The sequence below is a fragment of the Penaeus monodon genome, chromosome 16, assembly GCF_015228065.2.
Source record: "Penaeus monodon isolate SGIC_2016 chromosome 16, NSTDA_Pmon_1, whole genome shotgun sequence".
Classification (NCBI taxonomy): Eukaryota; Metazoa; Arthropoda; class Malacostraca; order Decapoda; family Penaeidae; genus Penaeus; species Penaeus monodon.
The window spans coordinates 13701727-13726696 of record NC_051401.1 but is presented as its reverse complement, the minus strand read 5'-3'; the positions used below and the strand labels follow the sequence as shown (position 1 = coordinate 13726696).

General features: G+C 33.8%; 1 protein-coding gene across 9 annotated transcripts in view; it reads right to left on the bottom strand.

The window, feature by feature from the left end:
• Positions 1-1178: 1178 nt before the first annotated feature.
• Positions 1179-24970, bottom strand: part of LOC119582521 — a gene marked incomplete at its 5' end in the record, with an annotated part of 79950 nt that continues 56158 nt past the window's right edge. For 2 of the 9 annotated variants that reach the window (XM_037930817.1, XM_037930821.1), the window contains 11 exon segments: positions 1179-2949; positions 4559-4699; positions 4871-4990; positions 5130-5342; positions 5760-5780; positions 6489-6671; positions 6789-6950; positions 7131-7217; positions 9236-9241; positions 11392-12465; positions 15659-15801. In XM_037930817.1, coding sequence (XP_037786745.1) covers positions 2878-2949; positions 4559-4699; positions 4871-4990; positions 5130-5342; positions 5760-5780; positions 6489-6671; positions 6789-6950; positions 7131-7217; positions 9236-9241; positions 11392-12465; positions 15659-15801 — 2222 coding nt within the window. 9 annotated transcript variants of the gene reach the window in all.

The following is a 24970-nucleotide window of genomic DNA, read 5'->3' as shown; positions in this document are numbered from 1 at the left end:
TTTAGTTTAAACATGAAATTTAGGATTACATTTGAAGGCTTACCTTCATGAAATGACAGTATTGCTGATAGTGTAGCAATTAATTAAGTTTCGCATTTTTATGTGCTATTGCTAAATACAAAACTCAAAGAAATCAGCATTTTTGGTTATTTTGAAATAATGACAAAGTTCTTTACAGGTCTCAATAAGGAGCTGCAATTACATGCTGACACTCTGATTATGTAATGGAAACTTTTTCATATATACTGTTATATGATTTAGTACTAGATATATGAGTAAATATATTCCTCTGCCACTGTTGTTTATACGTTCAGTCATCCATCAAGACATTTGAGAACATTTTAAACAGTACATGAAATCTCAAGGCCTTTCTCCATGGGAGTGAATCACTCACCTTGAGGTTTCCAAAGTTCTTAAAATGCATCAAATTACAGAGAAGCAAGCAGAGAAATTCTGTACTCTGAAGCAATACCTCATTAAATAATTATAGTGATATATTTGAAGTCATATAGAGCATTATGTACATCATAAGTACTTCACCTGACAGCTTGTGCACTCATAATGTAAGATGTTCAGAATAACTTGAGGAAAATACTACATACAGAACACAATGTGGACATTATAAATATTGAACATGGGTAAGTCTACTCATGTCTTACCTAAGTTATAATAAAAATAAGACAAACCTGATAGCACTATATATATACTGTACAGAGGTTTCCCTACCATCACAAATTTATTGTTGAGACTCCATGTACACTGTACAGCTTACTTGCTCTTCCTTATCAGGCACAAAGGCAACACAGTACACAATGCTGTAGACTGATGGAAGATAATGGTAAGCTATCTTTACTTTTGAGTATTTCACTCATCAGTTTACATAAAAGTTGAATTCCAGGACTATATGCTAAAAGAGTGGGCAGTTCCATGAGAGCTGGAATATGTTAAAATAATTATGCATACATACATTTGATCCTATAAGTTAAAAGTATCCTGCAGTGGAAAAGGTATACTAAATTCATTAGAAATACTGGCACAACCAAGTGACTTTACACAAGAGTAAAATGAGCCTGACATTATCTTCCACCAGCCCACTGAACTCCTCTACAATTATGAGCTCAGTGGCAAATAAGTTGAGTCCTGCAAGGGTTTATATTGGTTTTAATGATATGCTCCTCTATATAAACTTAAATTTTAATTATCAGGAAAGGGAAAATTGTATGCACAACTTTCAAGTCATTACCTTCAAATAAAGGCAAAGTAAATTTGGCTGCATATATTGTATATATGTATATATATTCTTTTCTTTGTTTATGATATACAGTCATTTACTTACCATCACAATACTCTCAGATACTATACTTTGTCAGTTTTGCGGAGTTTTCCCTGGACAGAAGCAAATTTACACTTTGAACTAAAATACTTGTGCAGTGACTGTGAAAATATAACTAACTTATATTTTGAAGGAATAATAAGAATAAAGTAAAAAATATGAACTTTCAATATTAATTTTAAAAGCATTATTAAACTGCAGGATTTTTCTGTTTACGAGGTACTATAGCTTTGAGTAATTAATATCAAATGGTCATATAAGCTCACAGTAGACTATTCATAATAGGGACTAAATAAAAATATAATTTTTCCCAGGCTAAGAACAATAAAATATTCCCTGTTTCTTAGCAACACTTAGTAGTTTGCTAAAGTTTAAATTATTCAAGTGAAACATTTTGTTCAGTCTCTGACTTATGAAATAATTTTTTTTCATGTGGTTAGCTGAATTGTCTTATTGAACTCAGCTGTCTGATACAATTGTTACATCCACACACAAATAAAAGGGTACCATATATATTGTAGTAGCTATTCCTAACTAAGAGTGATACCATAGTACTTCATTTGAAGGCATTTCTTTTATATATTACCTAATCTATGCAAGTGGAAAACCAGTTACACAATGAAATGTATTTCTAAAGCCTAAATGCACTTCAAATCACAATGTTATTGAAAAAATCATGCCATTTTTGCCATTTGCCATGTAATCAAAGCACAGCCAGAAGCTTGAATATTAATTTTATTACACAGCTGGAACTCTTCCATTCATTCTTACAATCCTTATAATGTTCTCTTATTTGTAATCTATTCTGTAGTATCTTTATTACAGTGCTTCCTCTTATAATAACTTTTAAAAAAATGTATAATACATAGATTGGATTTGAACCCTTTCATTATTCTCTTGCCACTGGATATTTGATTAGGCAGCGGTGTGGACAAAGGATCAATTTTATTCTATATTTTAATGAAAATTTTCTGGGCATTAACTTTTCACTAAACAAAGAAATAAGCAAATTGTCATTACACTTATGCTTTTTCAGTTTTTATTTTAGTGCTGCAGTAATGAAATTAAATTGTTTCTCTTTTTGTGGTATAAAATATTTTTTTACCTCCATTAATGGAATATAAGAAACAAGCCCTTAATCCAAACATGCTATCATATATTTAGAGACTAAATTTTCAAAAATTTATCCACCTATACCCTACTTTCAAACCAACATGTTTCACATGGTATATACTGTAAGCATAGTGCTACTTTGGAAACAATAAAGTGGCTCCTTGTATATTAATCATTTAGGTCATAGATCTTCATGTTGCAGAGAGCAGTGTCCTCCAGCTTTTACTGGACTTTTTTCCCGAGGTTTTGTGTAATTTTCACTATATGAGTTTTTTGAGATGAGAATGCTGGCCACATTTGGTTGTCAGAAAGCAATGTGCAGATAATTTGAATGGCACCCTCTTGGATCCACCCACACACTAATCCACCCACACAGAGAGAGAGAATGGCTGTGGCACTTAGTATGCATGGACAGCACAAAAGGTGAAGCACTATATATACTGTGGAGTTTCTTGGCCAGTTAACAGGCGGAAAATTGAAGTAGGCATGGTCTTCATCCGGATCTGGAACAGACGATAAAAGAATGTAAATATACTTTTTTTCACAGAAACTGAAATAAAAATATAAGTACAATATGCATTTCCTTTATTCACTGAGTGGAATTCATGTTGAACAAACTGCAAGTAGAACAATGAAGGGTAGTACAGGAAAAAACACAAATATGCTGAAGGCCTTTTCACTTTATTGCTTCATTTTTTCCAGTACTTCCCTTCACTGTTTTACTTTTATTCACTGTTTAATTTTTCCTCCTAACACATGTGGACCAAAAGCTGTGTATGACACTTCCTTTAGTAGTGGCTCTCCTTGGCCCAATGAACACTCAAGTGCAGTATCAAGACTCCTTGCCTCCTCTTTGCAATCCTATTAGCCTTTTTTTCTACAGACATGTTTTTACTATTTTCCAAGGACTACCCCTATCATTTGTTATGCTGTATCAAAATGGTAATAGACTGTATTTGTTATGTATATTATCCCTCAAGGTAATTTATACTCACTAACTCAATAAGTAATTCTGTATTATTTGTGTTATTTTTATATATTTTTACATTACTTAATTTTCTGTAACACATCCTACACACCACTAACAGTGAGTAAAAAGAGATTCATGTGACTAGACATAGTGTCCTCACTGGAGATGGTCCTCTCCCAGGCATGGCTGGTGAATGGTAAACTTCATGAGGACTGGTGGAAATTCTGCAAGAGCTCAAAAACAAGCCCCTTCCTGAAGGCCTGCTAAGTCAATCTCATTTCAAGTGATTTGTGCACACATGACGAGATGTGCATGTCATCCAGATCTAACTGGAATATTTATTTTAAAGTTTAAAATACAAGATGTCATATATATTCTCATGGAAAATATTTGTTTGCCAATTTTATATACTTGATTCCCTTAACCCTTACAATCTGGATGTGTGACCATGATGTCATGAAAAAATTTGGCTTGATGAGCAAGTAATATGAACATGTTCTAAGGCTAAGGGCCGAGGTGACCAGAATGACTCGCCACAAGTGCACAAAGCTCTTGGAGAGTGATTAGACTTGGTGGGCATTTAGGAAGGAGTTTTTGCATTATTTCCATTGATGAATGAGTGTGGAATCTACCATCTGTGAGCCATGATAGGAAGAGTGCCAGTTCCATGGAGGATGCTATTTCCATGCTCAGGATTCTATTCCTGCCCGCTATGACCGGTGGCGCAGGTTGTATGCAGAAAATCAAAATTTATGAAAAAATAAAAAAATTACAAAAATAAGTGTTATGGACTACCTAGTGAGATGATATAGAGTCTGTGCAAGGAAAGCAGTCTATTACCTATCTGAATAAAGCAAAACAAATGACAAATATAGACATTGGAAAATGGTAGAAGAAAAGAAAAGAAAAGAAAAGAAAAGAAAAAAGAAGTTAACTCCTATGCAGAAAAAGAGAAAATAACATTGCATAAGGGCAGGCATGTAGTCTTGTTACAGCACTTGGTCTACAAGCTGCTCACCGGACAAAGTGGCCACTCAAGTAAGCCTAATGCCTGTATTTTGTTGTGATGGAGTGGGAAAAATCATAATTATTATAATTATTACTATCATTAATTCACCAGTAAGTTCAGAAAGCATTCTTACCTCACCAACAGAAGTAGCCAAAAGATTTACAATTTTTTCATGAGGAACAGCAACCACAGACTGACTATTTATATCAATAATACGATGACCAACACGTACACCCCCACGCTCTGCTATTCCACCTCGTAACAGACTACAGATCTGTAAAACACAAACATTATGTATTTAAGTAATTCTACAACTCCATAGCAATGCTGTAATTTTGGAGCACAAACATATTTTTGTCCATCATTTTCTATTGCACATAAAAAGCAAGAACAATATTTTGAAATGAGGATTCAATTAAACAACTTAAAACACAGGAATACTTACAACACCGTTTTGTACAGAAAAACCTAATTGGTATTTTGTGTCAGGTCTTCGAATTTTCACTTCAACAACAGGTGGACAGGGTACAACTGTAAGCTTGACAGCTGTGTTATACTTTGTGTTCTGCAAAACAAATTATGGTATTTAATGGAGTACAGGATAATTTCAGCAGAATCATACTCTTAAAAGTAAATATTTCAACTAGTTTAATCATCATACACAGTATTCAATATTACACTTTTTTCTGTGAAAGGATGCATACCTTTATATAGTTCTGGCAAGTTGAAAGGGGCAATCCCACTAATGAAACACCATTTATAGCTATTATTTGGTCACCGATGTTTAACTGGCCACACTTCGCAGCAGCACCCGTTGGTGAGAGGTTTGCTATGACCACAGTTGGGACCATAGATCCCCAACCCGACTCGACAACCACCACACCCAAGATTTCACTCTTCATCTTTGGTACCACAACCTGTAAATGAGTTGATAAATCTGAATAAAATGGTATGAAAGGTTCAGCATCTACTCTATTGTGAAGAAGGCCAAAAAAGAAGGACAAAACAGGCTGCTGGCTGTTCTCACTAAAACCAAAATTACTATAATTTTGGTAAGCAAAAATTTACATAATGTACAGTACAAAAAAGAAAAGAATACAAGGAAAGACTAGACATATCCTTGAACAAGTTATAGAAAATCTTTCTACCACCACCACTCCAGTGATACTTTTGGCTGCAAATTTTAGAAATGACTACCAGTAAGAAAAAATCATACTGAAAAAACATGACGTACTGATAGCCTGTTATATGATAAACATTCTAAGAAAAGCTCTAACTTATGTGTGTTCACCCAAACTTGTATCCCTCTCCAACAGTATAGCTGTATCACTTACCGTTTTTGTGATATATAGGTCCTGTACGACGTGGACATGTGGACGGTGTGGGTGGGGCGGCAGAAAAGATTTAAAATGCCCATTAGAATATACTTTCACTTGGTGACTAATGACCGCATTTAAAATTGATTGGTCAAAGGTTTGGGCATTTGGGCTTGGTGGGCGTTCAGGTGTCATTTTTCATTTGCAGAACATAATCCACACTTTAAGCATAAAGCGATTTGCTTTTACTCGTGACATGTAAATACTGTATAGACATAACTACATGCATACAGACAGACATACTCAACTTAAATAAGCTCTGCACCACACAAATTTTCATCATCTTACCATACATCCACACCAATACTTTCAGTGCTTGGGATATCATATAATTAGTGTTCATATAGTGAAACTTTTAAAAATCTTATGTGTTTTGTCACATGAAAGAGCAATACCAGGCAGTAAAGAGCATTGGTGTGTTTATCTTTTCCTTTTACCTACCACAATGGGTTTACCAGTTGAGTTCTAGTCTACATGTTCTCTTTACCCATACCCATTAAATGTGACAAGATCAGTCATTTTGAGCATTAGATAATCTATGAGTCTCTTTTCTAATCACATGTCCATTTTCTAGTATTATGGGAAGAACTTTTCTGTATCAAAACCTATGGCTCAAAATTGATGACAGTGTCACACACAAAAAGTACATGTACTTAAGATTATTAGATTACTAATATTCAAACTCGCCTCTTTCTGCAGCTCCTTCTTGGCAAACATTTGCAGTTCATCCCCAAATATCTCTTGTGAATTTAGAACTTCCTGATAATCCATCTCCTTCACAAAGCTGTGATCTTCTATGCCATTAGCTTTCAGAAACTCGAGGTATGCAACTTGGAATGCTTGACCAATACTCTGAGCTATAAACTGTGCCTAAAAGTAAAAACAAAAAAATTAATCAAAATGAACTGTGCAAAGACATGAGTAATGAAAAATTATACTTTTTTCTTACAGCATTATACACAAAACTAGTAATCCTCCAAAACCTACCTCATCACTTTCAAATACATGGCAAATCATTTTAGGTGTCTTTTGTATGTTGTTGCCAGTATCATCTGTGGGCAGAACTCTCCTTCTTGCCATTAGAACAACAAGATCTCCAATGTCAGCAATGTAGGAGATAGTACGGAGGGCATGATCCATCATGATCTCCTGAGGATTTGTAAGGAATTTTAATTTCTCCCATAATAACCAATAATAAAACCAAATTTCTTTTCAGTGCATGTTTCATGTCTGATTTGAGAAAGAAAAAAAAAAACAAAAAAACTGTGCATTGGTATATGATAACAAGGGGACTTGAAAAAGAGACATTAATATGACAAAAATGCTTACTTTTAGGTCTGTGTTCAGCACCATGATCTTTTCCGTGGATATAAAAAGATCTACTTCTGTGCTGGGCTGTGACTCTCCATCAGGGGCCTGGACAAGAGCAAATCTTTTTAATGCTTCATCATTCTCATTACAATAATCTTCTTGAGAAGTTTAATCACTGACACATTAATCCTATTTTAACATGTTTACATATATCTACAAATAATGTTGGAATGTTGCAATAATTGTTTTTTAAAAATGATATACCTACTATTTGTTATCACAGAAACAAACTTTGGTTAGCATGAGTAGCCAAAATAGTCCTGTCTATCAAGTTCTGTGATGCTAATACTCAACTTTAATACCACTGATTAACATGATGGTTAACATGGCCACAATCATGTATTCTAAACAACAAGTCTTAAAAGTGTCATATACATTATCCTGTAATTTTCAACAGCAAAATCCTATTGAGCTTTTCATGTTATTGTTGTTACTTGCACTTTTAAAAAGTGCCTAACTATTATTTTGCTATATTGCAAATATTCTGGAGAGAGAGAGAGAAAGAGAGAGAGAGAAAGAGAGAGAGAGAGAGAGAGAGAGAAAGAAAGAAGAGAGAGAGAAGGAGAGGAAAGAAAGAGAGAAAGAGAGAGAAGAAAGAAAGAGGAAGTAGAGAAGAGAAGAGAAAAGAAAGAGAGAGAAGAAAGAGAGAGAGAAAGAGAGAGAAAGGAAGAGAAAGAGAGAGAGAGAAGAAAGAGAGAGAGAAAGAAAGAAGAGAAAGGAAGAGAGAGAGAGAAAGAAGAGAAGAGAAGAGCAGAGAAGTAGTAGAGAGAAAGAAGAAAAGAGAAGCGAGAGAAAGAGAGCGAGAGAAAGAAGAGAAGAGAGAGAGAAGAGAGAGAAAGAGAAAGAGAGAAAGAAAGAGAAAGAGAGAGAGAGAAAGAAAGAGAAGAGAGAAGAGAGAAAGAAAGAGAAAGAGAAGAGAGAGAAGAAAGAAAAGAGAGAGAAGAGGGAAAAGAGAGAGAAGAGGGAAAAGAGAGAGAAGAGAAAGAGAAAGCGAGAGAAAGAAGAGAAAGAGAGAGAGAAAGAGAGAGAAGAGAAGAGAAAGATAGAGAGAGAAAGAAGAAAAGAGAGAGAGAGAGAGAAGAGAGAAGAGAGAGAGAGAAGAAAAGAGAGAGAGAGAAAGAAAAAGAAAGAGAGAGAGAGAGAGAGAGAGAGAAGAGAGAGAGAGAGAGAGAGAGAGAGAGAGAATATCATATGGAAAAACTAATAACATTTATAATACACTGAAACTTACTGTTGTATAATTATATATTGCACAGAAAGAAAACTGTCTACAAAGGGGGGAAGAGTTGAATATCAAACCTAAAAAAAATACAATAGAGGGAATCTAAAAAGAATACAGTGTGAATGATAAGCAAGAAAGCACGAGGAGAAAACTACCAACTTAGTTTCCAGATAGGGGAAAAAATATCCAAAAAGGGTATTTACTAATTAATGATACAAAAGCACTTGGCCCCTCCTACTAAGAGCCATGGCCTTTTAGTGGAATATAAATAATATGAAGACCAAAGGAGACTTTCCATACTGGCCAGGGCTACCTGCCACAAATTAATTCATTCACCCTGCAAACATACACCTATTCAGGAAATTCCTTAAAAGTTGGTATCTGAGTATGGGTAAATATCATGATGTAACAAGTAGTCTGAATGAGTATCAAAAATGCTTTTGATAAAAACACAAATGATTTTTTTAAAATATTTTTTATATAAATATTATTAATTAAAATGTTAATTTTTTTTGGATAAAGGTGCATTTTAAATAATCTTGATATCTTGATATTCCAATCATGCATTTTGCCATACCAGTGTAAGCAGCATACATAAGTTTCTTCAGAGTGCATTTAAATGAACAGACTTGAGTGCATATTATCAAAAGTTCAACCCATCATTCTACCTGATTATGAATAAGCAACATATTACATTGCATTACTCAATACACTGAGATAGAATTCTAATTTCATTAATGAAATAATCATAATAGAACACATGGGTAGTCCCTCTGAGAGAAGAAAGCCTATGTACTCTGTTATGCCTTACAGTCTAACTGCACTTCTATGAGCAACTTACCAACGCCTACACCGCAGCAGCAAGAGGAAGACAGATACATTGGGTTAGTGAATTTTAGGAAATGTTATGAATTATGTGTAAAGGTTATTGGTAAAAACTACAAAAATATTCAGGATTAATCACTGAGATATGGTTATTTCTACAAAAGAGGCAAACTTGGTTATAAATATCTTCAATGAACAATGATCTTTTCCCATAAGATTGGTAAGTCAGTCTCAGTGATTTACCCTGAAATAGTTTGCAAAACATTATCATTAATCAAACTCAGCAACAAAACAGCGTTTATCATTAGCATAATTAGATAAATGCATTTTATATATTACTTTACTTAAGAGTTACCAGAATGCATCTCAAATGTTCAACAGTGAACAATAAACAGTGACTGCTACTTCCAAAAACTGCTATACACACTTCATTACAAAGTAAACATACTGTACAGACATAAAACATTTTACATGATTATGTATCAATTAATTTTAGCAATTTTAATTTCTAAATATCATACACTAAATACTAAACTATGCCATTAATGCCCACCACTCTGTAATTAATGTTAGTACACAAGGAAAAACACAACGAACAGCTAATTTTCTTAATTTCTCTGATTCTTTCCCCTTCATCTACCCTCTACCCCACTTTTCTATTTCCCTTCCCTCTCATTCAGAGAGAGAGAGAAAATGAGTCTTGTACACAGCTTGTTCTGAAGAAATCAATAAACATACATATAACATATGTTTGAAGATAATTTAGAGAAAAATACAAATAATTCTGAATATATCCATATAAAAAAAAGAAAAGAAGAAGAAAAAGAGGTTGCCTTAATCACTAACAGCCATTCATATACCAGTCTGCTCTTTCATATACTCTGAAGAAAAAGCCCCCAAATAAACATTCAAAAGATTGTTAAAATTTATTGGAAATAGAATATAGACTATTATCATTTCCCTTGTATATATCCACATATTAAATATTTGAAACCTTCTTTGAAATTTTAAGAACTTAAAAAGATCCTGTCTTTGTTAGCATCTCAAAACCATCAGTCCAGTTGTGATTTATATCAATGTCTTCCTTTTTCCCATCTAAGAAATCAATATCTTAAGTGGACCATTTTGCCCTAGCCAGCTAATCAATGATAACTTTGTTAATATATGTCAGTAATGCTACAATGCACAAAAAACATCCTCCTGAATCAGAAATACAGTAAACTGCATTATGAAGACTGCCAAGAAATCACATGGTCTTCTGAATACTCTACCTTAAGTTTTTCAGTTTGTATTTACAGAGAGAATATCTGATATTGGCACTTTCTCTCTGTGTGTTGCTCCTAATCAGTTCTATGTTTATAGGTTAGTCTCTGAGCCTACACTTTACCCTGGTCTATCTGGCCTTTAATCTAAAGTTGTAAAGTTCAGATTCACTTCCTTTTACTTTTTCTTCCTTATTTGGTCTCTCCATCAATTCCACTTGTTAAAATTTTATCTTGTACATTTGCTTACATTTCCATGATGTCTTACATTCCATTAATTTTTTGCTGTTACAGACTCTATGATAATAGTTAAAGGCATATTCAATGGCCAAGCAACTTATAGTCATGTTGAATGATAATATCACTCATATTCACTGAGAAAGATCATATAAAGTAATATATATATATATATATATATATATATATATATATATATATATATATATATATATATATATATATATATATATATATATATATATATATATATATATATATATATATATATATATATATATATATATATTTTATTTACTTTTTCTTAACTCATACCTTTGCCAATTTAAAAATGCACATTCAGTCCCTTTCGCACATACATTCTATCAATCTAAAAACATCTCTTAAAAAAATCTGCATCTCTTAATCCACTGCATTTCCATAATGGAAAGATATGATTCTTATGTGAACTCAAATAGAAGAGAAGAAAGAAGCAAAGAAAAAAACATGTGCTTCTTAATCTGATGTATTGTGGGAAAGCAAGATACATGTCAAACCAAAACAAGAGTTCCATTCAGAGCATTTTAAATTTTCAAAAAATTTCATAAACATGATTCCAATTTACTTCTGGAATAATGCCATAGTTTCCTTCCTTTATGATCCAAATATGTAAATTAGACCATACATAACCCACCTTTAAACGTGAAACGGCCTCCATGACCATATCCTTCTTGGGCCGCTTACAAGTGGTAGTCTTGCGCGCAGGCGCTTTACCTGACTCCTCAGCAACATCCACCGATCCAACCAGGCGCAGGTGGAATACTGTCCCAGCAGGACCAAGCCCTGGTCCCCCACCCTCCTCAGACACCCAGTCCAAGCTCCCACCACCTCCATCTATATCCAGTTCCTCATCCCTATCATCTGGGGTGGTTCCACTGGCTCCTGGGACTACCGTCAGGACTTCTATGCACTGATCTTCACTGTCAATACTCTCATTTTTATCACCCTCCCCTTCTGTTTCATCATCTGCTCTTATGACTTTCCGTTCATCATCTCTTCTATCTTCCTCCTCTTCATCTTCCTCTTCTTCCTCCTCTTCATCTTCATCTTCCTCCTCCTCTTCATCTTCCACTTCTGCTTCATCTTCTTCTACTCCCTCCTCCTCCTCCTCTTCCTCCACCTCCTCCTCTTCACCATCATTATCAACATCTTCCCTCTCATCTGCCTTACTTTCATTATAGGTTTTGCCATCCCTAATATCTGCCTGTTGCTGCTGTTGTGGCTCTTTTGGCTCTATGATAGTTACAATATTTTCTGAAGATCCAATGGGCTCTTCCAGAATACCAGTTGGTAAAGGAGCCACAATTGTCACATTGGAATGGCCTGAATTTCCTTCAGACACATATGGGCAAGCTGCCATGGTATGAGACATCCGTGGCATTGGTCTCCAAGCTGAGGTGTTCCTAGAGGTCATATTTTCAGGAGACTTTGGGCTGTAGCCTTGGCCTGTTTGCAGTGAATGAATTACCTGTGGACTGGCTTGGGCTCTAGGCGAAGGATGGGGCCTTGAGGTTTTTGAATCTCTTGGGGAATGCAGATTCCTGGGTGAACTATATTCCTTGGATGAACTTGAATTTACTGCTGTCTGAGGAGGTACAGGAGAGTGATGGGAGATGGGAGACTCCTGTGGGCTTGCAGAGTGTGGGGGACCCGGGGGTGGTTGTGGGTCATGATTATCCACCAACGCTTCCTTATCATCATCTGCATCCTGACAGAGGAATGTTGTTTTGGTTGGTTGTCTATCTACTGTAATGTTCTTTAAGTGGCGAGATTCATTAATTAATAATGAAAGTCGAGAGATAACTACAGAGGGATAGAGAATTTTTCAACAAGTTTGGAAACAGCTTAAAATGACAGAATTTGATTACTAATCATAACAGGTTATAACAATTTTACATTATTTATTTTCACTGCATCTACAATTAAGGAGGGGAAAATTGGGGACTTGAAACATGTCTCTTGGAACACAATGGGACAGGTGAAATCATACATCTTTTTTTAAAGCAAGGCAAAATAAAATACATAACTAAACACATGAACAAGATGCAGACCTTCATGACTAATCAGCAACTTCATAAAGCCTGGGGCTTATATAATACTCATGGCTTGGTGTAACTAAGCCATGTTGAAACACAAGGTCTGAAAGGGTGGTCAAATTGCCATTTTCAAGAAGCTAGTTACTGTTACATGTTGCAGCAAATGACACACATGCAGCGACGGTAGCCAGCACGAAACCAAGGACCTTTGGGAATGACATAACAAGAATAACTATCAAAAGTGAAATTTTTGATGATAATGACAATACAATAAAATGATTCAAGAATAAATAACCAACCAAAACAGACATTAACACTGCCTGGTAAGCAGAATAAATGAAGAAGGAAAAACACTGGCATAGATTCTGTCTGTGCCCACTGTGTTACCTATATTATAGGATTCATTTCATAGGACTCCAGTAAAATTCACAGACAGATGACTTTCCAAATCACATCTGATAAATCATATAACAACAGATAACACTGTAACTTTCATGATCAAAACATGCTTAATTGTCCCCATGTCAAGAACAGTCATTGCTCTCTTGGATCTGGTTCCTCCCACAGCCTTAAAACCTCCCCTCTGCTCTACCAATAACTCACACTCAAAAAGGAAGACCATTCAGTCTACCTGTCAGTTATTGCATTCAAAGAGTACTTATTGGTTGCAAGATATAGTGATGGTCAATAGAGTTGTTAGAGGTATGCTCAACCATCAATGTGACATGAGACAAAATTAATAGAAATCTCAACTAACCTGCCAAATTACAGATATACATGCAGAACTGTAAATCTAATGGCAGACAAGATGGTCCATAGACTATAAGCTCCAACGTTTATAGGAATGCAGCATGAAGATTCTATATTTTTAAATTGTTATTCTAAATTACTGGTTACTCAACATAATGCACTTTTGGGAGACACTTTGACAATGAATCTGCAGACAGACAAAACACAGCTTGCTTTACACATGGGGAGCACATTTCCAATAAAACTCTGGGGGTGTACAGTAGCTTTTAGGAGTCATCAAAAAAAGGTAATAACATGGTAACACAGTGTCACAAGGAAATGAACAGACATGCAGGACAAAAGCTGTTCTTCCCACCAATCAAGACAACAATATCTTCAAAGTCTGATTTCTGACTTCTTGTATTTGTTAACAACTGGTTTGGAATTTGCTACTTCTTTAACATTGATGTAAACAAAATGCAAGTCTTGTGCTCACAAAAAACACATTGTTACATTGAAGGTTTAATGGGAAGTTAACAGAGCATCTGATACTAATCTCACATTGTACTGAAGTCAAAGGACATTTGCTTTTACTTACTAGATTATATAGAGATTATATATTAACAAACAAAAATGAATGAAATGACCAATTACTTCCTTGACTTGAAATATGATGTACCTTTTAAATTCAACTTGTTATAAGTCCTATCAGTACACATATTCTTCAGTATTTCCAAATTTCAAGATAAAAGTCCCCATGAAAAATTACTGATAGTATTAAAATAATCAGGTATATTTTTTATCTTGATTGTAACTATCTACAGTAGGGTTCTGCTCAGCAAACATTTCAAGGACATGCATTCTTAATTGCATAATGCAAACATTTTACTATTGATTTACATCTAATGCATCTTTTCCATCTAAAATTTGTCAATAATAAACATACTTGATGTTAATGAAGATACTAATAACTGTACTACAATGTTAAAAAAAAAAGAGAGAGAGAGAGAGAGAGAGAGAGAGAGAGAGAGAGAGAGAGAGAGAGAGAGAGAGAGAGAGAGAGAGAGAGAGAGAGAGAGAGAGAGAGAGAGAGAGAGAGAGAGAGAGAGAGAAGAGGTAAAGGAAAGCAGGACAGAGGAAGAATGAGAGAAGAAAAAGTATGGAAACGGAGAGAATGAAGGGAGCTAGTGACATCTGAGTAGATGAGGGGAAGAAAAGAAAATACATGAAAATGGGTAGCAGAAAAAGAAAAATAGCGAGGAAAAGAAAGAAAGAAGGAAAGAAAGAAATGGAGGAAGGAAGTAAAAGAGAGATAGGAAGGGAAAGAGAAGAAGAAGAAGAAGAAGAAGAAGAAGAGAGAAAGAAAAGAAAAGAAAAGAAAAAAGAAAAGAAAAGAAAAAACATAATAAATAATAATATGTTTGTGCATGCGTATATTTGTTTAGATGTTAAATACAAGTTCTATGTATAAATATATGTATGTATACCATATATCTAGAAGCTTATACACAAACAAAATGGCCATTACATATAGTCATATATGTGGTACAATCCTGTCATCTTTGGTGTACCTGAGGTATATATGTATTTCCAACTAAAAGAAAATGCCCTCTTTAAAGGGTTCTTGACTACCCCTAGAATATAAAAATGCCATGGCATTACTATACTAATACTCTTATGAGGAAAATATAACTGAATCACTACCAATTAAAAAATATCATTAGGCTGACACTAAGTCCATTTCTTCAATTATAAGGCAAGAAATAAAAAAAATTCTCATCACCATTTTCCCCGTATATTCATCATATGAGGAATTCAACATAATAATTCTCCCTATAATCTTTATCAAAACACCTGAAACCTAAATAAAAACATATAACACAATCTTACTGATACAAACCCCACAACCTCATCACTTCATTCGCTTGAAAAACTCATCGGCACGCATTGGAACTTACCTTATGATCTTCCTCTATGACAAGACAGTGATGACATTCATTCTCAAAAAAAAAAAAAAAAAAAAAAAAAAAAACCCAAAAAAACTCTGATCTCACAACTTCCTATTTCACATAAGATACAGCTTTACACCTACTGCAACTTACCTTGACATAAAATACTCAAGACCTCCAACCTTACCTTTATCCGTGAAACTGCTTCTTCTGCTTGCATCATCCGAGTGGTCTTGGTGGGCTGCCCTTCGGAGACCAGCTGTGTTGAGCCTAAGTACCGAGCACGGAACAGAACTCCTTCAATCAACACTGCAGGTTCATGGATCATCACTGTTGAGGGTACAGAATATTAGAGTGCTTCCTTGAGCTCTGTTTTCCTGAACTTGTGTTCAGTAAAAATATTTACTACTGTCTAAATATTTTTTTTTAAAATGTGAATAAGTCAGTGTTTTTGATATTGAACCCCCACCCAAAAAAAGTAATGATTATCTTCAGATTCAACATATGGATATGTTGTGCCTACTTGGCTGTCAATAAAAATAATATATCATCCTGAATAAACTCATTGTGATTTGTAAAAGATATCTATGACACAAAAGTGTATCAAATATGGGGGTAATATAACATGAATGCCTATATTACTTACATAAATGGGAACTCTGATCACACCAATCAAATTACTTTTTACAACATCAAAGTCTTGGGATATAAATGAAACATTCACATTACCACAATCTGAGTAATACATTCTTTAAATGGAAGCATTTCTACAAAATGCTGACTTAACTGCAAATATACAGTAGAAATAGATATTCATGCAGCATATAAGCCATTTTTTTTTTATCATTCTTTAATGTTAGATAAATCACCACTGTTTCACATAAACATGAACATCAAGAAGAAGTTAAGCATTTTTATTCATAAACTTTTTCCTGAAATTTCTCATGTAAAACAACGATAAAAATCTGACTTTTTCATTATGTTTCTGTGACCACATTTTACATGATCATGATAATCACACAATATCTGCAAGCACATTCCTAGGTCTAATTGATGATTATGAAGCTTACTGTGCTTCTCAATGAGTAAAATAATATGAGGAATAAATATCAAACCATTCTCAGATAAAAACATTTGGTGAAGAGGGGATGGGAACGGAAGAAGGGAGAGGGAGGGAGGGAGGGAGGGAGGAGGTTGAGTGGAGGGAGGGAGGGACGGGAGGGAGGGAAGGGAGGGAGGGAGGAGGAGAGAGAGAGAGACGAGAGATTGAGAGAGAGAGAGGATAAGAGAAAGAGGAGAGAGAGAGAGAGAGGAGAGAGAGAGTAAGACAGAGAGGACGGAGAGAGAGAGAAGAGAGAGAGAAGAGAGAGAAGAGGAGAGAGAGAGAGGATAAGAGAAGAGACGAGAGAGAAGAGGATAAGAGAAAGACGCGAGAGAGAGAGAGAGGATAAGAGAAAGAGAGAGAGAGAGAGAGGATAAGAGAAAGAGAGCAGAGAGAGAGGAGAGAATAAGTGAGAGATTTCGGGAGAGAGAATATAAGAGAGAGAGAGAGCAGAGGATGGAGAGAGAGAGAGAGAGAGGAGAAGAGGAGACGAGGAAGAGAGGAGAGAGAGGCAGAGTGAGCCACTAAGAGAGAGAGACGAGCGGAAAGAAGAGAGAGACAGAGAGAGAAAGAAAGACGAGAAGATGAGAGGAGATGGAGAGGATAGAGAGAGAGAGAACGAGATGAGGAGGAGAGATGGAGAGAGGAAGAGAGAGAGGAGAGAGAGTGAAGGAGAGGCAGAGCGACCGAGAGAGACGAGAAGAGAGATGAGAAAGAAAGAGAGAGGAGAAGAGACGAGAGAGAGAGAGAGAGAGAGAGGAAGGATCGAGGAGAGAGAGAGAGAGATAAGAGAAAGAGAAAGAGAAAGGAGAGAGAGAGAGAGAGAGAGAGAGGAGAGAAGGATAAGGAGAAAAGAGGGAGAGAGAGGATAAGAGAAAGAGAGAGAGAGAGGATAAGAGAAAGAGAGAGAGAGAGGATAAGAGAAAGAGAGAGAGAGAGGATGGGAAAGATGAGTAGAGAGAGGATAAGAGAAAGAGAAGAGAGAGAGAGAGAGGAGGGAGAGAGACGAGGAGAGGGAGAGCGAGAGAGGAGAGGAGAGAGAGAGAGGAAGTGATACAGAGAGAGGAGAGAATTGATGAGATATGAGAGAGAGGATGAGACGAGAGCGAAGGAGAGGAGGAGAGGAGAGAGAGAGAGAGAGAGCAGAGAGAGAGAGAGAGAGAGAGAGACAGAGAGAAGAGAGATGGGAGGAGAGAGAGAGAGAGAGAGGATAAGAGAAAAAAGAGAGGATAAGAGAAAGGAGGAGAGAGACTGAGGAGAGGAGAGAGAGATGAGAGAGTGAGAGAGAGAGACCTGAGAGAGAGAGGATGGAAAGAGGAGAAGAAGAAGCGAGAGAGAGGATAAGAAGAGGATAAGAGAAAGAGAAGAGAAAGAAAGCGAGAGAGAGAGAGAGAGAGATGAGAGAGAGAGAGGGGAAGAGAGAGGACGAGAGATAGAGAGAGGAGAGAGGAGATGAGAAGAGAGGGGAGAGAGAGAGAGATAGACGAGAACGAACAAGAGAGAGAGAGCGAGAGTGAGGATAACCGAGAAAGAAGAGAGAGAGAGAGAGAGAGAGAGAGAGGATGGAGATGAGAGCAGAGAGAGAGAGAGAGGAGAGAGAAGCGATAAGAGAAAGAGAGAGAGAGAGAGCGGATAAGAGGAGAGAGAGAGAGAGAGAAGATAGAGAGAGAGAGAGATGAGAGAGGAGAGAGAAGAGAGATGAGAGCAGAGAGAGGAGAGGGAGGACGATGGAGCGAGAGAGGGGGGGGAGAGAGAGAGAGAGAGAGAGAGAGAGAGAGAGAGAGAGAGAGAGAATAAGAGAGAGAGAGGGAGGGAGGGAGGGAGGGAGAAAGAGAGGGAGAGAGAGAGAGAGAGAGAGAGAGAAAGAGAGCAAGGGAGGGAGAGAGAAAGGGAGAGAAAGGGAGGGAGAGGGAGGAAAGTGAAAAGGAAAGAGATAAAAAGAATGAAAGAGAGAGAGAAAGAGAGAGGGAAGAAAGTGAAAGGGAAAGAGAGAAAAAGAATGAAAGAGAGAGAGAGAAGGAGATTGATGTTAATAAATAGGTATAAGGGGAAAATTACTGTGAAAGCAATGACACAATAATAATTTGACAGATAAAAAAGCATGTAAAATATAAACAAAAATGATAAAAGGAAAGAATTATGTCCTGTATCTATGTGAGAGATAGGACGATTATCCATAATAAAAATAAAAAGTACTTTCTCCAAATATTCAAAGACACGAGAAACAATGATATATTCAGAATCATGCATATCTGCAGGATATAGCAATATCAAATCTTCATACTGCATGAATTTGTGTACATCACAGATATGTAAAATTCATTACACAGTTCATATTTCTTTTTCAACAGACTAACAACAATGAAGTATCTGGGTCCAGAGCAATAAGGTTCTGTAGACATGCACTTTAACAAAGCAAGATAAACACATTGCACCATTCAGCACTTATCTTTTTCATCAATGGAAGAAATTTATAGGGACAACTTGAAATCAATTAAAAACAATTATTATACAAAATACAAATTTATACCATCAAGGTAGTTTCAGGAAAGTATGTATGTATGTTATGTATGTGTAATATATATTATATATTATATATATATATAATATATATTATATATATATACATATATTAATAATTTTTTTATAGATATACAGATATATTAATATATACATATATATATTATACTATACTATATAAATTTATTATATATATTAAATTTGAAATGATACAAGGGAAAGTCTTTCACACATTTTTAACTATAATATTTAGAACAAAATATGGTTCCAATAAGATGGAAAAACATATATGTCTCTTCTCTTTTGAATCTCAGATTGGAGAGGATGGGAGTTTTAAAGTACTGGGCACTATGAAAAGTTTTATGGTCAGTATTCGATAGTGTACAATTGATAGTCGTCGGCACATGGTAGTCCTGGGTCTACATCATAGCAGCCTTTTGAGCTAGTTTGTCTGATATAATATTTGCATTCTGTTTTTCTATTTCTTAATTCTCATAGTACTTTACTGGCACCCAACATGGAATACCCTAGAGCATGTAATTGATAGGACACTGGATATTGAATATTGTTATTATAAAGTAACTGAAGGGTAAAAAAATGATTTAGTAGTCATGTAACTACAGCAATTTTTAATTTTACCCAAAAAACAAAAAACCTTTTTTGTTATAAACTGTATAAAGAAAAATTAGACATGCATTTGTTGGAGTTCATTTGTTGCATTTTTCAGATAAGCATTATTTGTTATGCAATTTTTCTGTCTGCAAAAATGCCAAAATAGGAATCTTCTTGATACTGCCTAAAATAGTGTTAATTGTACTCTTAAAGTTAATATTTCAGTTTAAACCACATCGTAATCCTGACAGGAGGAAAACAACATCACTGACCCATCTTCTATATGATACAACACTGACTACTAATTGTGAACTGTAAAACATCTCAAGTTCTATACAAAACGCAGCACACTCCTTAATAATGAATTATCAACCCAGAGTACAGTGGCAGTTATTGGTCTTTAAGCAAAACAGTCATAAATTTATTGCATTTAATATCATTACTCTAGACTTCTTGTCCCAAAAACTATGCTAGGATTCATGTATGTTCTTTTCTTTTAACTAACAAAATCAGAATCTTATTTTCAAGACTCTGAAGTCTAGCTTTTTCTTACTGTCTTCACCTTTTTATTAATTGCAATGAAGTAGAAGAGGTAACTATTTCCTTTTTCCATTTGCTCTCTACCTAATCATATAAAGTAACAACAATCCATAAATATGAGCCCGTCAAATCAAATAAAGCGCCACTATGATCATATTATAAAAAACTGCAGATACATTTGCACACCACACACACACACACACACACACACCACACAAAACCACACACACCACAACACACACCACACACACACACAACACAACACACACACACACACACCAAAACAAAAACAAAAAAAAAAAAAAAAAAAAAAAAAAAAAAAAAACATATATAGATTATATAGATATATATATATATATATATATATATAATATACTATATATATATATATATATATATATATGTGTGGGTGTGTGGTTCTGTGTGTGTGTTGGGTGGATATATAATAGATATTATATATCTATATAATATGATATATATATATAGTATATATATATAGACACATATCATAAATACATATATATATCATAGAGATACACATAGATAGACTGATATAGGATTAATATATATATACATATATATATATTACACCCGAGTATTACATATAGATAGAACATATAGAGAGCTAATAGCATAAATATATATATATATATATATATATATTACATATAATATATACACTATATATATATATAATATATATATATACATATATATGATGTATGTATGTCTATAGGTCTTTATGTATATATGTAGGTATGTATATATGTATGTATGTATGTATAGTATGTATGTATGTATGTATGATGTATGTATGATGTCATGTGTATGTGTATGTATACGTATGTGTGTTTATGCACCCACACATCGTGCATGAGCATGCCTGAAGACGCACGTGCAGATCTATTAATGTGTGTATCGGGGTGTGTGTGGGTGTCGTGGGTGTGTGTGTGTGTGTGTGTTGTGTGTGTTGTTTTTGTGCGTGTGGTGGGGTGTGTGGGGTGTGCGTGTGTGTGTATATATAGAAACCAGAATATATAGAATAGTATAGATATAATATGATATATATATATATATATAGATTATATAGATATATATAACATATATATACTAAAATATATATAGATATATATATATATATATATACATATATATATATATTTATTTACATATACAATAATATATAGTAATATAATATATATATGAGGATATAATATATATATATATAATATATATATAGACATATAGATATATACATAATACTCCATAGATATAGATCTGAGATAGACACATATATATAGATATATACATATACATATAATATAAATGAAATCTACATATATTATACAGTAGATATATATATATACATATATATTATAATATATATATATATATATATTATACATATATATATATATATATATATACTATATATAATATTACATATATATATATATAGATGGTATATATATATATATATACTAATATATATATAGATACTATGAGAGATATATATATATATACAGGTAGATGATATATATGTAGAGAGATATATCTGTAGACGATCTAGATACATATGTATATATATATATATATGGTAGTGTAGTACACATAGAGAGATAGAGTATAGGAGCTATAGATATATATATATATATAATATGGATATATATATATATAGACGGTATAGATATATATAATAGATGATATATATCAGGTATATATATATTATATAGATGGGATGTATATATATAATGAGGATGTAGATATATGATATAGATTATATAGCATAGAGATACATATATAGATAGCATGTAGGTAGATAGAGATATATGGTAGATAAGATATATAATATATTATATAATAATAGCATATAAAGTATAGATAATAGAGAGATATATATATACAATATATATTAATAGATATATAGAGATATAGATGTATATATATATATATATATATATATATATATATCTATCTATATTATATATATATCATGTATACATATATGTATATATATATGATATACTATATATATCTAAATATATAGATGTATATGATAGATATATAATAGTATATGTATATATAGATATGTATATATATATAGATATGAGATAGATATAATATATATATATATATATAATATATATCACATATATAGACTATATATATATATATATATTATAATATATATATAGATATGATATTATAGATGGTGCTAATGAATAATATATATATATATATTATATTATATATATATAACACACATATATATACACCATGAAGAAATGTTATCATGGCTTTGCTGAAGAATTGTAAATGTTGGGAAATCTTCAATCACGTAATTGCAATTGCAAAATTATTCATTCTCATCCCATTCGCTCTACACGAAATTTGGCAAACTAAAGTAAACAAGTCATACAATATCTCACGTCTCTAAGTGAATCATACAATTCGTTAAATATATGGAAATAATGAAATACCAAATCCTCTATCTTAAGGTATCGTCCTTTCATCATTCATAATGATCTTCTCCTTCAAGACACAGAAAAATTAAATTCTAAACATTAGTAAATGAAGTGCAGTTCTGTGATAATCACTACTCTACATTTCAGTAATTGATATGGATTGTTGAAAATCATGTTTGTAAAGAACATGCATTGCTGCATAAAGTTACTTAAGAATGGTTAGGGATTTTAAATTCTGCCCTGGATAATCCTGGGCAATGGTGATGTTTATTATTACAAGGAACCATCATTAATCTAAGTGCTGCCTGCAGAGTAGGGCTTAGAGAAGTGGAAGCCTAAATTGTAATCACTAAGTTAAAAAAAAACAGGGGTTAATTAGTTTTTGAATCACAGGCAGTAAAATTGTCTCAGTCCAGATCATTACACACACTCGTCTCAGGAATGACATGCCACCTTGTACTATGTGACTCACCCAGGTGGTGCCCAGTTGTCTACCACCACCAATGTGCAAGACAGGAGGGAAGGTGGCTACAATTAGTTAAACTCATAATCTGGAGCCCTTACCTACTTTCTAGTATTAACTATGTCATGACCTCCCAACCTGATTGTAAGGTGGCATTCTGGTGCTACTGAAGTAATTTTGACTGCATTAGCACCATTTCTTGTACACACAAGTGTATCATCATTATAACTGATGTCTCATTTACAGATAGTAACTTGATAGATCTTATTCAATTTTCCATAATAATCCGGAACCCTTTATACAGAACGCAATATATGCAATGCGAAACACTTAACCTTTATCAGACATAAACCTAATAAACATACCAATCAAACTCTAACTTTACTCAGACGCCATTATTACTGCAATGTCTTCAATATTGATTTCTTTTACACAGGGACCTGCAGCAAGTTTACCTGATGGTACCTTTCTCAGAACAGATTTTATAGTTCTATTATTTGTTCGTGCTACCAATTTTTTTTCCATTTTCCCAAAGCTTCATAAGGGCTATGTTAAGAGAAAGTCTAAGTAGAGTGATTAGAGGCCCCATCCTATACATGTGCAGAGTGATTAAGTTGCAGGGTATGTGCTGAAAAATAAAAGATATCTGTGTACATAAGCTATTAAGATTGTGGAAAAGCTTTAGGTATGGAAAGCCTTTGAAAAATCTGTGTGCAAGCTTGAACTGATGAAGGCCCAACGGAAAGTTGTTTCACAAGGGTTGGTGTGCTTGTTAAAAGCATGAAAACAAGACACAGTAGGTCTAATGGGAGGACAACTGCAGAGGACAATTTCTATATAAGGGGAAAATTACTGTGAAAGCAATGACACAATAATAATTAGACAGATAAAAAAGCATGTAAAATATAAACAAAAATGATAAAAGGAAAAGAATTATGTCCTGTATCTATGTGAGAGATAGGACGATTATCTATATAAAAAAAAATATGTACTTTCTCCATAAATATTCAAAGAACAGAGAATACAACTGATCTATTCATGGAATCATGCATATCTGCAGGATCTAGCAATATCAATTCTTCATACTGCGTAAATTTTATGTACATCACAGACATGTAAATATTCATTACACATGTTCATATTTCTTTTTTCAACAGACTAATTAACACTGAAGTATTCTGGTGTCACAGAGCAATAAGGTTCTGTAGACATGCACTTTAACAAAGCAAGATACACACATGCTACCACTCATGCAATTATCTTTTTCATCAATGGAAGAATTTATAGGGACAACTTGAAATCAATAAAACAATTATTCTACAAAATACAATTTATACCATCAAGTAGCTTTCAGGAAAGTATGTATGTATGTATGTGTATATATATATTATATATTATATTATATATATATATATATATATATATATATATATATATATATATATATATATATATATATATATATATATATATATATATATATATTATAAATTTGAATGATACAAGAAAGTCCTTCACACATTTTTTAACTATAATATTTTAGAACAAAATATGTTCCAATAAGATGAAAAACATATATGTCTCTTCTCTGAATCTCAGATTGAGAGGAATGGGGAGTTAAAGTACTGGTGCACTATGAAAAGTTTATGGTCACGTATTAGATAGTGTACAATTGATAGTCTTTCGGCACCTGGTAGTCCTGGGTCTCCATCATTAGCAGTCATTTTGAGCTAGTTTGTCATGATATAATATTTGCATTCTGTTTCTTCCATTTTCTTAATTCTCATAGTACTCTAC